This window comes from Pogona vitticeps, chromosome 5 (genome assembly GCF_051106095.1).
Source record: "Pogona vitticeps strain Pit_001003342236 chromosome 5, PviZW2.1, whole genome shotgun sequence".
NCBI classification, from domain to species: domain Eukaryota; kingdom Metazoa; phylum Chordata; class Lepidosauria; order Squamata; family Agamidae; genus Pogona; species Pogona vitticeps.
Window position 1 is genome coordinate 150,483,528 of NC_135787.1, and position 12,907 is coordinate 150,496,434.

Here is a 12,907-nt window from a genome sequence, read left to right on the forward strand (position 1 = left end):
ATTTAGCGATGAATTCGCATAACGATGTGTTTTTTTAGAAAATAATATGCATCGCATAACGATGTTTCCTATGGGCGATTTTCGCTTAGCGAAGTTTGGGACCATGCTTCGCATAACGAATGCGATTTTAGGTCCCCTGCTTCACTTAACGATGTTTTTTTTTCAATTAAAAAAGTGTCTTAGAAGGGTCAAAAACGGTTCTAAATGCTTGGATTCGTTAGAGGACCCCTTAAGTCATGTGCAAACTGATTTGGCTTTGATCTGACTTTTCGTTAATTTTTTGTGAATTTTTTTTTTTGGCCCATAGGAACCAATGGACCTGTCAAAATCTGACAGCTCCATGCTTTCCTATGGGGGAGAAAACAATTTACAAAAAATTAATGAAAGTTCAGATCAAAGCCAAATCAGGTTTGCACACAACTTAGGGGGTCCTCTAACGAACCCAAGAATTTAGAACAGTTGCTGAGTCTTCATTAATTTTTTGTGAATTTTTTCTTCCCCCATAGGAAATAATGGAGCTGTCAGATTTTGACAGCTGTCAAAAGTTGGGGGGAAAAAATTCACCATAAATTAATGAAAAGTCATATCAAAGCCAAATTAACATTTGCATCCGTTTTAGAGGGTGCAGAAGCTAATCCAAGCATTTAAAACCATTTTTGACCCTTTTATGACACACTTAATTTTGCAAAAATTGACTTCGCAAAGCCATTAAAATGTATTGAGTCAACTTCAATACATTCCAATGGAGGATACATTGTTTTGCTTAGCGATGTTTCCTATGGGTTTTTTTGCTTAACAACGGCAATCCATTCCAATTGGAATGGATTAACCGGTTTCCAATGCATTCCTATGGGAAATGGTGTTTCGCATAGCGATGGTTTCACATAGCGATGTTTTTTTTGAACCAATTAACATCGCTATGCGAAGCACCACTGTATATGCACCACCCAACAATGGCAAAGAGGCTGAAATTGACCAATTTTATGAAGACTTACAACACCTTCTAGAACTGACACCAAAGAAAGATGTTCTTCTCATTCTAGGGGATTGAAATGCTAAAGTAGGGAGTCAAGAGATAAAAGGAACAACAAGGATGTTTGGCCTTGGAGTTCAAAATGAAGCAGGGCAAAGGCGAATAGAGTGTTGTCAAGAGAACAAGCTGGTCATCAACACAAGAGGTGACTCTACACATGGAAATCACCAGATGGGCAATAGCGAAATCAGACTGATTATATTCTTTGCAGCCAAAGATGGAGAAGCTCTGTACAGTCAGCAAAAACGAGACCTGGAGCTCATTGTGGCTCTGATCATCAGATTCTCATAGCAAAATTCAAGCTTAAACTCAAGAGAGTAGGAAAAACCACTGGGCTACTCAGGTATAATCTAAACCAAATCCCTTATGAGTACACAGTGGAAGTGAAGAACAGATTTAAGGAACTCGATTTGGTGGACAGAGTGCCTGAAGATCTTTGGATAGAGGCTCGTAACACTGTACAGGAAGCAGCAACAAAAACCATCCCAAAGAAAAGGAAATGCAAGAAAAAAACTGGGTGTCCAACAAGGCCTTACAAATAGCAGAGAAGAGAAGGGAAACAAAATGCAAGGGAGATAGGGAAAGTTACAGAAAATTGAATGCAGACTTCCAAAGAATAGCAAGAAGAGACAAGAGGGCCTTCTTAAATGAACAGTGCAAAGAAATGGAGGAAAATAATAGAAAGGGAAAAACCAGAGATCTGTTCAAGAAAATCAGAGCTATTAAAGGAACATTTTGTGCTAAGATGGACGCAATAAAGGACAAAAATGGAAGGGACCTAACAGAAGCAGAAGACATCAAGAAGAAGTGGCAAGAATACACAGAAGAATTATACCAGAAATATCTGGATGTCCCAGAGAACCCAGAGAGTGTGTTTGCTGACCTTGAGTCAGACATCCTAGAGAGTGAAGTCAAGTGGGCCTTAGAAAGCATGGCTAACAACAAGGCCAGTGGAGGTGATGGCATTCCAGTCGAAATATTTAAAACCTTAAAAGGTGATGCTGTAAGGTGCTACACTCAATATGCCAGCAAGTTTGGAAAGCTCAGCAGTGGCCAGAGGATTGGAAAAGATCAGTCTTCATCCCAAGCCCAAAGAAGGGTAGTGCCAAAGAATGCTCCAACTACTGTACAATTGCACTCATTTCGCACGCTACCAAGTTTATGCTCAAAATCCTCCAAGGGAGGCTTCAGCAGTATGTGGACAGAGAACTCCCAGAAGAACAAGCTGGATTTCGATGGGGCACAGGAACTAGAGACCAAATTGCTAACATGTTCTGGATTATGGAGAAAGCCAGAGAGTTCCAGAAAAACATCTACTTCTGCTTCATTACGCAAAAGCCTTTGACTGTGTGGACCACAACAAACTATGGCTTAAAGAAATGGGAGTGGATGACGACTTTATCTATCTCCTGAGAAATCTATATGTGGGACAGGAAGCAACAGTTAGAGCTGGATATGGAACAACAGATTGGTTCAAAATTGGGAAAGGAGTACAAGAAGGCTGTATATTGTCTCCCTGCTTATTTAACTCATATGCAGAATACATCATGCGAAAGGCTGAACTGGAAGAATCCCAAGCTGGAATTAATTAAGGTAACTCTAAGAAATATCAACAACCTCCGATATGCAGATGATATCACTCTGATGACATAAAGTGAGTAGGAATTAAAGAACCTCTTAATGAGGGTGAAAAAGAAGATGAGCAAAAAATGGTCTGAAGCTCAACATAAAAAAAGGCAAGATCATGGCCACTGGTCCCATCACCTCCAGCAAATAGAAAGGGAAGAGATGGATGCAGTGACATATATTCCTTTTTCGGGCTTCATGATCACTGCAGATGGTGACAGCAGCAATGAAATTAAAAGACGTCTGCTTCTTGGGAGAAAAGCCATGACAAACCTAGACAGCATTTTAAAAAGCAGAGACATCACCTTGCTGACAAAGGTCCGCATAGTCAAAGCTATGGTTTTTCCAGTAGCGATGTATGGTAGTGAAAGCTGGACCATAAAGAAGGCTGGCCACCAAAGAATTTATGGTTTTGAACTGTGGTGCTCTTGAGATTCCCCTGGACTGCAAGGAGATCAAACCTATCCATTCTGAAGGAAATCAACCCTGAGTGCTCACTGGAAGGACAGATACTGAAGCCGAGGCTCCAATACTTTGGTCATCTCATGAGAAGAGATATCTCCCTGGAAAAGACTTTGATGTTGGGAAAGAATGAAGGCAAGAGGAGAAGGGGACGACAGAGGATGAGATGGTTGGACAGTGTATTCAAAGCAACCAACATGAATTTGACCGAACTCTGGGAGGCAGTGGAAGACAGGAGGACCTGGTGTGCTCTGGTCCATGGGGTCACGAGTAGTCGGACATGACTTAATGACTAAACAACAACAACAATCAATGGGGCACTAACAACTCAGCAAAGAAGACCAAGACAGCAGGAAGTGTATATAAATTTATATCAACTAGGAAGCTGCTCTCTGATGGTGGAAACAAGGAGATCCTATAGGAATGATTTTTCCTGTCTTCTTCATGAGGCAAAACTTCCAGAAGCTTCTAACAATGTGCAAATAAAATATTTTCTGTGGTTTGTATCCAATGTAATGTGGGTGGAGAAAGAACAAAAAAGTTCAAGTAATATTTGTAAAGTGCTAGAAGACCAACTAGTGCATTAGCGCAAGCAATATTTAGCACATGTCAGTCATAAGACTTTGGGAAAGGGCTTGGAAATGGAGTTGCACAAGCATTTCCACATGTGAAGTCTGATGGCTGCAGATCAGACTCCAGAAAATGAAGTTTCTGTAGGGAGCAGAATTGTTCTGGTAGAAGACATACTTCCAAGAACTTTGTACTTTATCCCAATAAAGTTACTTTGATAGCCACTTCTGCCATATTTTAATACTGTGTAGCTGCCACTGAAAAATTATGTCAGTTGACATACACATGGTTGGTTCAATGGATGGATTGCCCTTGTCCCCGCCTCAATGGTACCCTTACAGTACTGCCACATTAAGTCACCCAATGCAGCTGAGAAAATCACTAAGAAAACCAAAGTCTATTCTGTAGAGAATCTGGAGGGGAGCATCCTGCAAGGGGAAACAAAACTTTCTGTGTGACACCTCACCAGCCGTAACCTATCCTTAGTCCACCAAATTCAGACCTTCACATCTTGACTATGGACTTCTTTACGAATTGGAAAGCCTGTACTTTTGCTTCCTCATCTAGCATTGAGGACCTCAAGCCAGTCTGACTGATTTAGTACTAGTCAGGTGGAAACAGTTAAGTGTCTGTTCCCTGATCGTCTGAATCAAGGCTGGTCGTGCTTGGAGCACCCAATCACATTCTTGGCACTGCAGCTGCCCACAGACCATTGCTGGTGATTGTGAGTCTATAGCTAAGCATTTGTGCATACGCAAAGGTCTCCATGCAATGCGCATTAACTCTTGGAAGAAAGTAGAACATTTTACCTGGGGATCAGATGTAATTAGCAGCACAAAACAGACACTAGGCCCCATTAAATTATTTTTTTACTTTTAAGTAAGTAAATAAGTAAGAAAATATTAAGAACCAACTTTGTACTCTGATCTGCGGGTGGACTAATTTCTCTATAGTACCAGACACTGAATTGTAGTTAGTCATACTGGAACAGGGTTCAAGTGGGAAGGGTTCATACCTGAGCCCAACTGCCTTCCTCATTCTCTTTCTGGAATGGTGAGGACAGCCATTAGGGAAGCCAGTTAAAAACACAAAAGAAATGCAGCATGAGTCAAAAAGCAAACAGCACATAATTAATCTCAGTTTGAGGGAGAAACACAATGGCATCAAATTACAGTGAGGCTAATTGTGGGCAAAAGCAAGACTAATAAAAGTGACATCAGACACAAAGAACCCTGCAAAAACTTATTGTTGGCTGAACTAACCAATAAAAAACATGTGTTTTGGCCCCTAAAATAACCAACATCTGTCTATATCTCATCATAAAATCACAGATATTAGTTGATTGAATTTTTGAAGGGGAGAGAAGTTTGTATGACAATCAAAAGATGCATTCATTCAATGGAAATATTCAGACATTAGGGCAGACAGATACAAATCAAGGATGGGCATCCAGTGGCAGAGTCCAACCACAATGAGAACAGCATTCTGGAATAGGGTCCAAAAAAGCTTAGTGTGGGAAAATGTATGGGTTCAGTTGAGACTAAAAAACAATTAATGGAAAAACAATGGAAAGAGCTTGTGTGACTTTTTTGTTTTTAGGCATCTGGTACTACTGTAATTCCTTCCTGACAGCAGAAATTGCTCTTTTCCCTCCTAAATATTGACAGTTTTAACAGTGTTTCAATGATCTAGGACACAGTTTAAAATGCTCTGCCTTCCTTAGGATCCTATGCTCACTTGCAGCTCCAGGTCATGTAAAGGAGTTATAATTAAATAAAAGGAAGGTTTCCTCTCTAGTTCATGATTGCATAAATACAGACACCATACTTCTGGGTTCATTTACAGGGTGCAACATATTGCACACCTATGTAATTTAGCTCCTGGTCACAAAACACGCTTAGTGTATTAGTCACTTTGTTACCAGTACATATTTTCACACTGGCTGGTTCCATTATTAATATATATAGCACTGTAAAGCATTACTTCCAATCTAATATACTGAAATACTAACTAGGCATTGGGGATTTTGGGCTACAAAATTCTCAATCTTGATTGTTCCACCTGACAGACCCACATCAACAGACAGCTACATGGGGCTCCCCGAGAGCCAAGGCAAAAGCAAAGTGGCTTATATACCACCCCATAGAGCTTAAAGCACTCGCTGGGCGGTTTACAAGTTATTATGCAAGCTACACATTTCAAGGCCTAGCAGAGGCATAGTTCTGCCTTAGCTTCTTGTTCAGAAAGGAAGCTCTCAGCAGTGGAGCTGTTTCCCTTCTGAACAGGAAGCTAGAACAGAGCTAGGCCTATGCTAGGCCTTTTCTTCAGGTGAGCCATATTCAGATGTTTGTAGGTGTGGGCCTATCAGGTAGAATTCCCAGAATGGAGAAGCACGAGATTTGCTATCTGATTTTTTTTTAATGTCATGCCTAATCATCAGCTTTTAATAATTGTGTCAAGAAAGTAAAAGGAAATCTGGGATTTAGTTAGCAAAAACAGAATTCCAAAATGATGTTTAGACTGCAATCCCAAACATAATTGAATATGGTGGGACTTCTAAGTAAACATGCTTGAGATTGCACTGGGCAACTAAAAATGCATCAATTTCCCTAATCACATCTATTTCTTCATTTCATTTCATTTTTAAAATTCTCACATTAATATAACTTATTATATACAGTCAACATCTACTAGATTTCAAATGAATAACTATCTTTGTATAGAGGACATTCCATATACAAGTTAGCATAATATGCAAATAAATGGTATAATATTACCTTTTCACATTTCGTAATAACTGTAAAGTATGCCATTTGATAATGAAGTGTTTAAAAAAGTCGCTATTAGAACTAACCGTTTTAGTTGGAGCGGCAAGAGTTTCCATCTCTTCATGGGTGACCCAAACATTGCCTGAGGGCTATTGTCAAGGCCCACAGAGAGGCAGGTAGGATCCGCATTAGGTAAGCAGTGTTAAAGAAGAAAGGCAGCAACACTGTAAGTTAACAGCATACACCATCACAATGAGCACAACCATGTCCTGGCCTCAGTTGAGTGACAGCTCGAAACAACTTTAGACAGATGTTTCCATCTTCCTTCACTTTGAAAAAAAATCATATTTGAACCGTTCTGAATACACATATTGTTCTCTGAATCTCAGTAAATAAGCATGAAGAAATAGTACTTAGAAGTCAATTTTCAAATATAAGTCTCCTTCTCCTCACACATTTGCCACTATCTATGTAATGCTCTCCTGAAAGAAGTTTGTCTGGCACCAAGTTTACTTTCTCATGGCAGGTTAAGACTTTCATTTTCCTTTTGACTTTTTAAATCTTTGTTGTTTTAATCCCTCTTACATGAAGGTTTGACTTCATTTTATGTCTAGCTCTTCGTTTTTAGCATCTCATTTTTGCTGTATTTTATCAGCTTGACCTTGAGTTGTATTTTTATATGACCTTGAGCTGTGCTTTATATTTGTTGTATATTTTTATCCTGTTGTTTTTGTTCTGTTCTGCTTCTATATTTTCATCTTGTGTCAACTTATACTGTTCTGTTTTCCAGTAACTGCGTGCTGCCTTGAGAACTTGTTTTGTATATGCCTAATAAAAACATAATAAATAAATCCCTTTTTAGTACCTGTCCAGATGGCTCTGATTTCAGCAGTCAGGTGTGCTGTTTCAGAGCTTTGAAATCTAAATGTGCAGGACATTGTGGTCTGCACTGGCATCATAGCTGACACACTACCCTTTCAGGAAGCCCCGCAGCAAGCACCATGAAATACAAAGCACATGCAAGAGTCCTGGTACAGAAAAACTGTGCTCAGGAACTGGATTCCTGCATTGTCATAATTCATCTTTTCTTCTTTTTCTTCCTTTCAGAGCAGCCAGCAACGGCGGCAATACTTTGCTATAAGCATGACAATATTCTTTAAGGTGCACAGAGAGAAAATATGCTTACTGAGATATGAATCCTGGATGCAGTAGCTGTGTGTCTGCTTGGGGGAATAAGTACCAAAAGGCTTTGTTTGGGTTCTGGGATTTAAAAAAAAAACCACTTCCTGAAGAGAAAAGTGCAAAATTATTTAAGTCAGCACCCCTAGACTATGGAAATCATTAAAAAAGATAACTTAGGAAAATTCATAGGTTGTTCTTCCTAATGTTTCACCAGTCTCTGTGGCCGGCATCTTCAGAGGACAGTAACCTTCAGAGGACACCAGAGCACAGGTTGCTGTCCTCTGAAGATGCCGGCCACAGAGACTGGCAAAATGTTAGGAAGAACAACCTTCAGAACATGGCCAAAGAGCCCGAAAAACCCACAACAACCATTAGATCCCGGCCATGAAAGTCTTCACGAAGAAATTTCTACATTGTTCTTAAATGATACGTTCCCTGGATTTAAATCATTAATAGTGAATAAAATTGATGTAATCAATTGGTGGCAGCTGAATGACACATCGCGTGAGCTTTTGCTTGGTCAAACAACCAAGGGCCACATGAGAACCTGACACCCTCCTCCTATTGCCCTCTACTTTTCCTAGCATTATTGTCTTTTTCAGTGAGATTTGTCCTCTCATAGTACGTCCAAAGTACAACAGCCACAGTTTAATAATTTTAGCTTCTAGTGGGAGTCCAAGCTTGATTTAATATAGAACCTATTGGTATTTTTTCTAATGGGATCTGTAAGGCTCTCCTCCAACACCACATTTCAGGTGAGTCATTTTTTTCCTGTGAGCTTTCTTCATTGCCATCTTTCATATCTATACTTAGTCATTGCGAGTACAATAGTTTGGACAATCGTGGCCTCAGTCTCCAGTGATTTCTTCTCATTCCTACATCATCTCAGAGCTCCATTGGAAGCCAGAGCATTTTCTAAGAGATACATTTCAAGGTGGCTCCATGGCTCTCTGACTTTTACTCTCAGAGTTACTGCTGCTGATGGGAACCCACTCTTTACAAATGCTAAGCCAAAAAAAAGTGTTAAAGAAAAGTGATAATAATGTTTATGTTTATGAGTGAGAGAGGAAGAGAGAGAAGATAGTGAGAGAAAAGAGAAGTATGAGTATGCAGGTGTGCAGCAAACCCTATACCCTCTTGTTCTTGCATGGATGCTATTCATTTCCCAAACTAGAGTGGTCACAATGACCAGATAGGTGGGGTATAAAATAAAATAAAATAAATAAATAAATAAATAAACTGGATGACTCTGAGAGGTTGACTAAAACTAAATGATTCAAGTGCCCACACAGTCACTCTCTTTGATCAAAAAGATACCGTTTATCTACCACAGCTGACAAAGATTCCATAAGTTGCTTTCTTATATTCCTCATTATTTCATACTATCAAATCATCGCCATCACAATACAATGACAACATGTGATCCCACTTCATTTCTGAAGCTAAGGAGGGCCAGACAGGGATACCACAAGTCTCCAGGCAGGACTAGAAAGGAGTCCTGCCTGAAATATTTGGAAGTTGCTGCCAGTGAGAGTTGACAATACTGGGCTAAATGGATTAATTGTATAAAATTGATGAATCAACCCTTTCTTATGTGTGCATCACAGTTCATCAATCGTATTAAGGATAGAGGATGACTGCCTTCAAATTCCCGCTGGCTACCAATGACAATACTTTTCTGTACAATGTTTGCTTACTAGTCATTTATTTAATGAAGGAGAATCAGTGAACAGAGCAGTCAATATTTCAGAATAAGAAAGCATCAGTGAGTCCATCTGAGAAGAGCTGAAGTTTTTCCCCATAGTGAACAATGAAAAAGAAAACTAAATTTTTAATTCCTGCCAACTGACAATCTACTGCCCTAACTGTTCTCATAGCACATTTTTGTTTCTTTCCTGTCTGCCTGGTGAGAACAATTGCTGAAGATAAAACATATTAAGCATGTTTATTCATTTACAGTACTTACATGACAGCATGATATAGCAAAATCTCTAAGTGGTGTACATTAATGCATATATATAAAAGGTAAAAAAAAGGTAAAAACAACATAGAAGTTCCAAAAATAGTTAAAAGTTAAAAATAAAGTGACAAAAATCATTACCAGCTTGGAAAGACCTACAGCAGTACAAAAATAATGCAAGTCCTACAAACACTCACACAATTTCAGCAGGTGATTGAAACTGAACAGAAGCCCTATCCAAGTCTGTCTTAAAGCTTGTGGAGTCTAGACATATTGAGCAGACTGCACTGCCCCCGTTCCTTGAGCATCTCTTTTATTATGGAAAGATGACTGACTAAGAGGGAGAGAGTGCTGTACTCTGCTAAGCTCTTTAGGTGAACTTGAAGACCAGTTCTGGTGGTCTGGCTCATGAGGACAGGCTGCACAGATACAGCCTTCTCTTCAAACAGCCAGGTTTCTGTGATTAAAGAGACAATCATGATGCTAGTACGCTCTCCTCAATGTATGTGGGCTCCACACTCTTTGAAGGACTACATAGAGTTATAGCCTCTGCTTCTTGGACTGTGTGGGGAGGGTATGGTAGAGAAAAAAAGGACCACCATTGAGAATCTCCATTTTTGTGACATTATACTGGATGCAGTAGTAACAGCAGGCAGCTCCTCTATTAAGGATGATAGGGGTCTGTACAGAAGGAAAAGATCTGTGAGAAGGATATATTCCAAGAGTGTCTGTTAGCTATGCTGGTTTAATGGAGCCTCCCATGTTCAAAAGCAGTAATTCTAGTTAATACTTCTTGCTGAATGTCAATAGCAGAGGAAGATTATTTCCCCTTCTTCACCACTCTCCTTCCCTGGAGGCACCTACTCACCTACTGAGAGAACCGTCCAGATTCAGGATAGATGGAACTTTTGGCCCGATTCAACACTTTGTTTCTTACATTCATATGAGCTAGATGAATCTGACTCACCGTTCTAGATGTTGGAGGAGCTGAGGGGCTTGTGAGGGACACCATCTCCTGAATTGCGAGTCGGAGCTTCAAGCGATGGAGAGGGTTGCTGATTCCAATTTCTCTTTGAATCTCAGTATCCGACAATGCAGACATAATTGCACCACTTTTCACATTTGCACGACATGCAGCAACATACCATGCGGGCATTCCCAGCCATAACTGGAGAAGAGAAGCAGTGACAAAAATTAAGATTGGCAGTGACTTTGCCCATTGTTGAATTTGAGCTAAAACAAAGCTGATGTGAATTGTATATATCTGTTTCAAGTGATGACAAAGGTTTTGTTTTTATTTTTTAAAGGGCACTCCTGCCACTGCCAGTCTGCAGAATCTGGTATTCAGGGGGCAGTGCTCCAGTGTGACACTTTTCATAGGAGCCTTGTGGTATTGCAGTCAAAACTCTGCTCACAATCTGAGCTCAATCCCCATAGACTCAGGTAGCCAGCTCAGGGTTGACTCAGCCTTCCATCCTTCTGAAGTCACTAAACGGAGTATTCAGCTCGCTGGGAGGGGGCACTGTGTAGCCTGTATAATTAAAATGCATACTGCCCAGAGAGAGCTTTAATCGCTCTTTAAGCTGTTTATATGGGGGCATATAAACAGCACACATTGCTTTTGCTTTGTTTCATGGCGTTAACTACAGTGCCCTCCTTTGTATATATATTCAAAACAGTCCTTTTCTTATTGGCATCATAACCAGCTGTGATCCTACTATGACATCACAACTGGAAGGATGAAAATGAGTTATTTTTCAGACTAATATGATCCATAGGAACAAGTGAGGAAGTGCCACCAAGCAAATAAGGTTTCAGAAGTCCTTCAAAAACATTTTGAGGGCCTTCCAATGGCTGTTCTTCCTCAAAAACCATTATTAGAAAACATTTTGCTTTGTGCTCATTTGTATACAAATTAGATGTCATGGAATGATTCTGATTAGATAACAGTATTGCAACAATCCTGAGGTTATGTTGTTGAGTGGCTTGGGAACAAAACATATTTCTAATCAAGAAAGAAAAGCGTGGCTATGGAAATGAAGGCTGCTTCCATACACTGCCTTCTCCAAGTCATTCTTCAGTATTACAGAAATTCAGAAGTTTATATAAAATGCAAAGAATTGATAATTTAGGCTTTACATGATAACTTAAAAAACCCAAAATTAATTAAAATAACAAAAAATTCTTTTTAAAATGAAATTAATTAAAATATTGCTTTTACATCTATGAATACTGGTACTTTTCTTTCTTTTTAAAATATACATTTCATACATTTAAGTCTGAGACATTATTTGCATGTGTACCATATTATTCAAGATGGATTCCTTCACTGAAAAGCATTTTTACAATTCCTAATGGCTCAAGACTCTCTTAATTTATTTGTTGTTATGCACTGTCAAGTGAGAACAGACATAGAGTGACCCTAATAAGGCCTTCAAGGTAAGTGATATATTTAAGGAGTGGCTTTGCCAGTTTTCCCCTAGTGAGCTTCCATGGCTTTGAGTTTCAGATGCAGGCCTTATCTGTTTGGACATCAAAAATGTGTTGGGGAGTTATGCTTAATAAACCATGTTTCAAACCTTTGAAGGATATGTGCAGGAAATCCATTTCAGCAATGTGAATCCTGTAGATGTTTCCTTGAGTCAAAGTATAGCATTTTTAAGGAAGCTCTTCAGTGTAAAAAAGGCAGTAATGATTTTTTTATAAAGTGTTTGCATGGAAAAATGGTATGTTTTGTAGCCACTGTGCTCAAGAATGTGGATTTTGTTGACTTTGAAGCACACCTGTATCATTACTAAAACAATTTAGATTCAGATGCTACAGAATGATTGAAAAGTGTACCTGGTGGATTGATGTCTGTTTGAGAACCCCAGCAGGGACTTGTTAATTGCCAGTAAGAAGTCACTAAAAGTTGTACCATTAATCTTCTACAGGAACAACAAAGCACCAGGATTTCAGTCTTTACAGACTGAAAGAAAAATTTGCTGCATCAGCCGGAGTCCTTAACTCTTATAAGAAAGGATGAGGGACTACTACTACTAATAGTAATAATAATAGCAGAAGTTTGGAGAATTTTTTACTTGGATCTCAGAATTCTGCAGTGCCCCTCCAACACTCAGAGAAAAGAGGAAAGAACACTTATACTTCTGTGATATCAAAGCAGCTGTGCTAGTGCCAGCTAAAATGATGATGACCTTCTTGATCGGAGCAGATCAGCTAATGTCAGGAGATGTAAAGGAGAAGATAAAACTGAGGAAGAAGAAAGGGAAGGCAGGACTTTAAAGAAATAAACTAACACCGTTCATT

At 39.4% G+C, this 12,907-nt stretch overlaps 1 protein-coding gene across 18 annotated transcripts in view; it reads right to left on the reverse strand.

Moving 5' to 3' along the window:
- PPFIA2 (PPFI scaffold protein A2) overlaps positions 1–12,907 on the reverse strand; it is a 324,926-nt gene that overhangs the window by 12,343 nt on the left and 299,676 nt on the right. For all 18 annotated transcript variants that reach the window (XM_078376967.1, XM_078376962.1, XM_078376960.1 and 15 more), the window contains 3 exons: positions 10,569–10,769; positions 6,546–6,608; positions 4,707–4,736 (listed from right to left, as the gene is read on the reverse strand). In XM_078376967.1, coding sequence (XP_078233093.1) covers positions 4,707–4,736; positions 6,546–6,608; positions 10,569–10,769 — 294 coding nt within the window. The remainder of the gene's footprint in view (positions 1–4,706; positions 4,737–6,545; positions 6,609–10,568; positions 10,770–12,907) is intronic.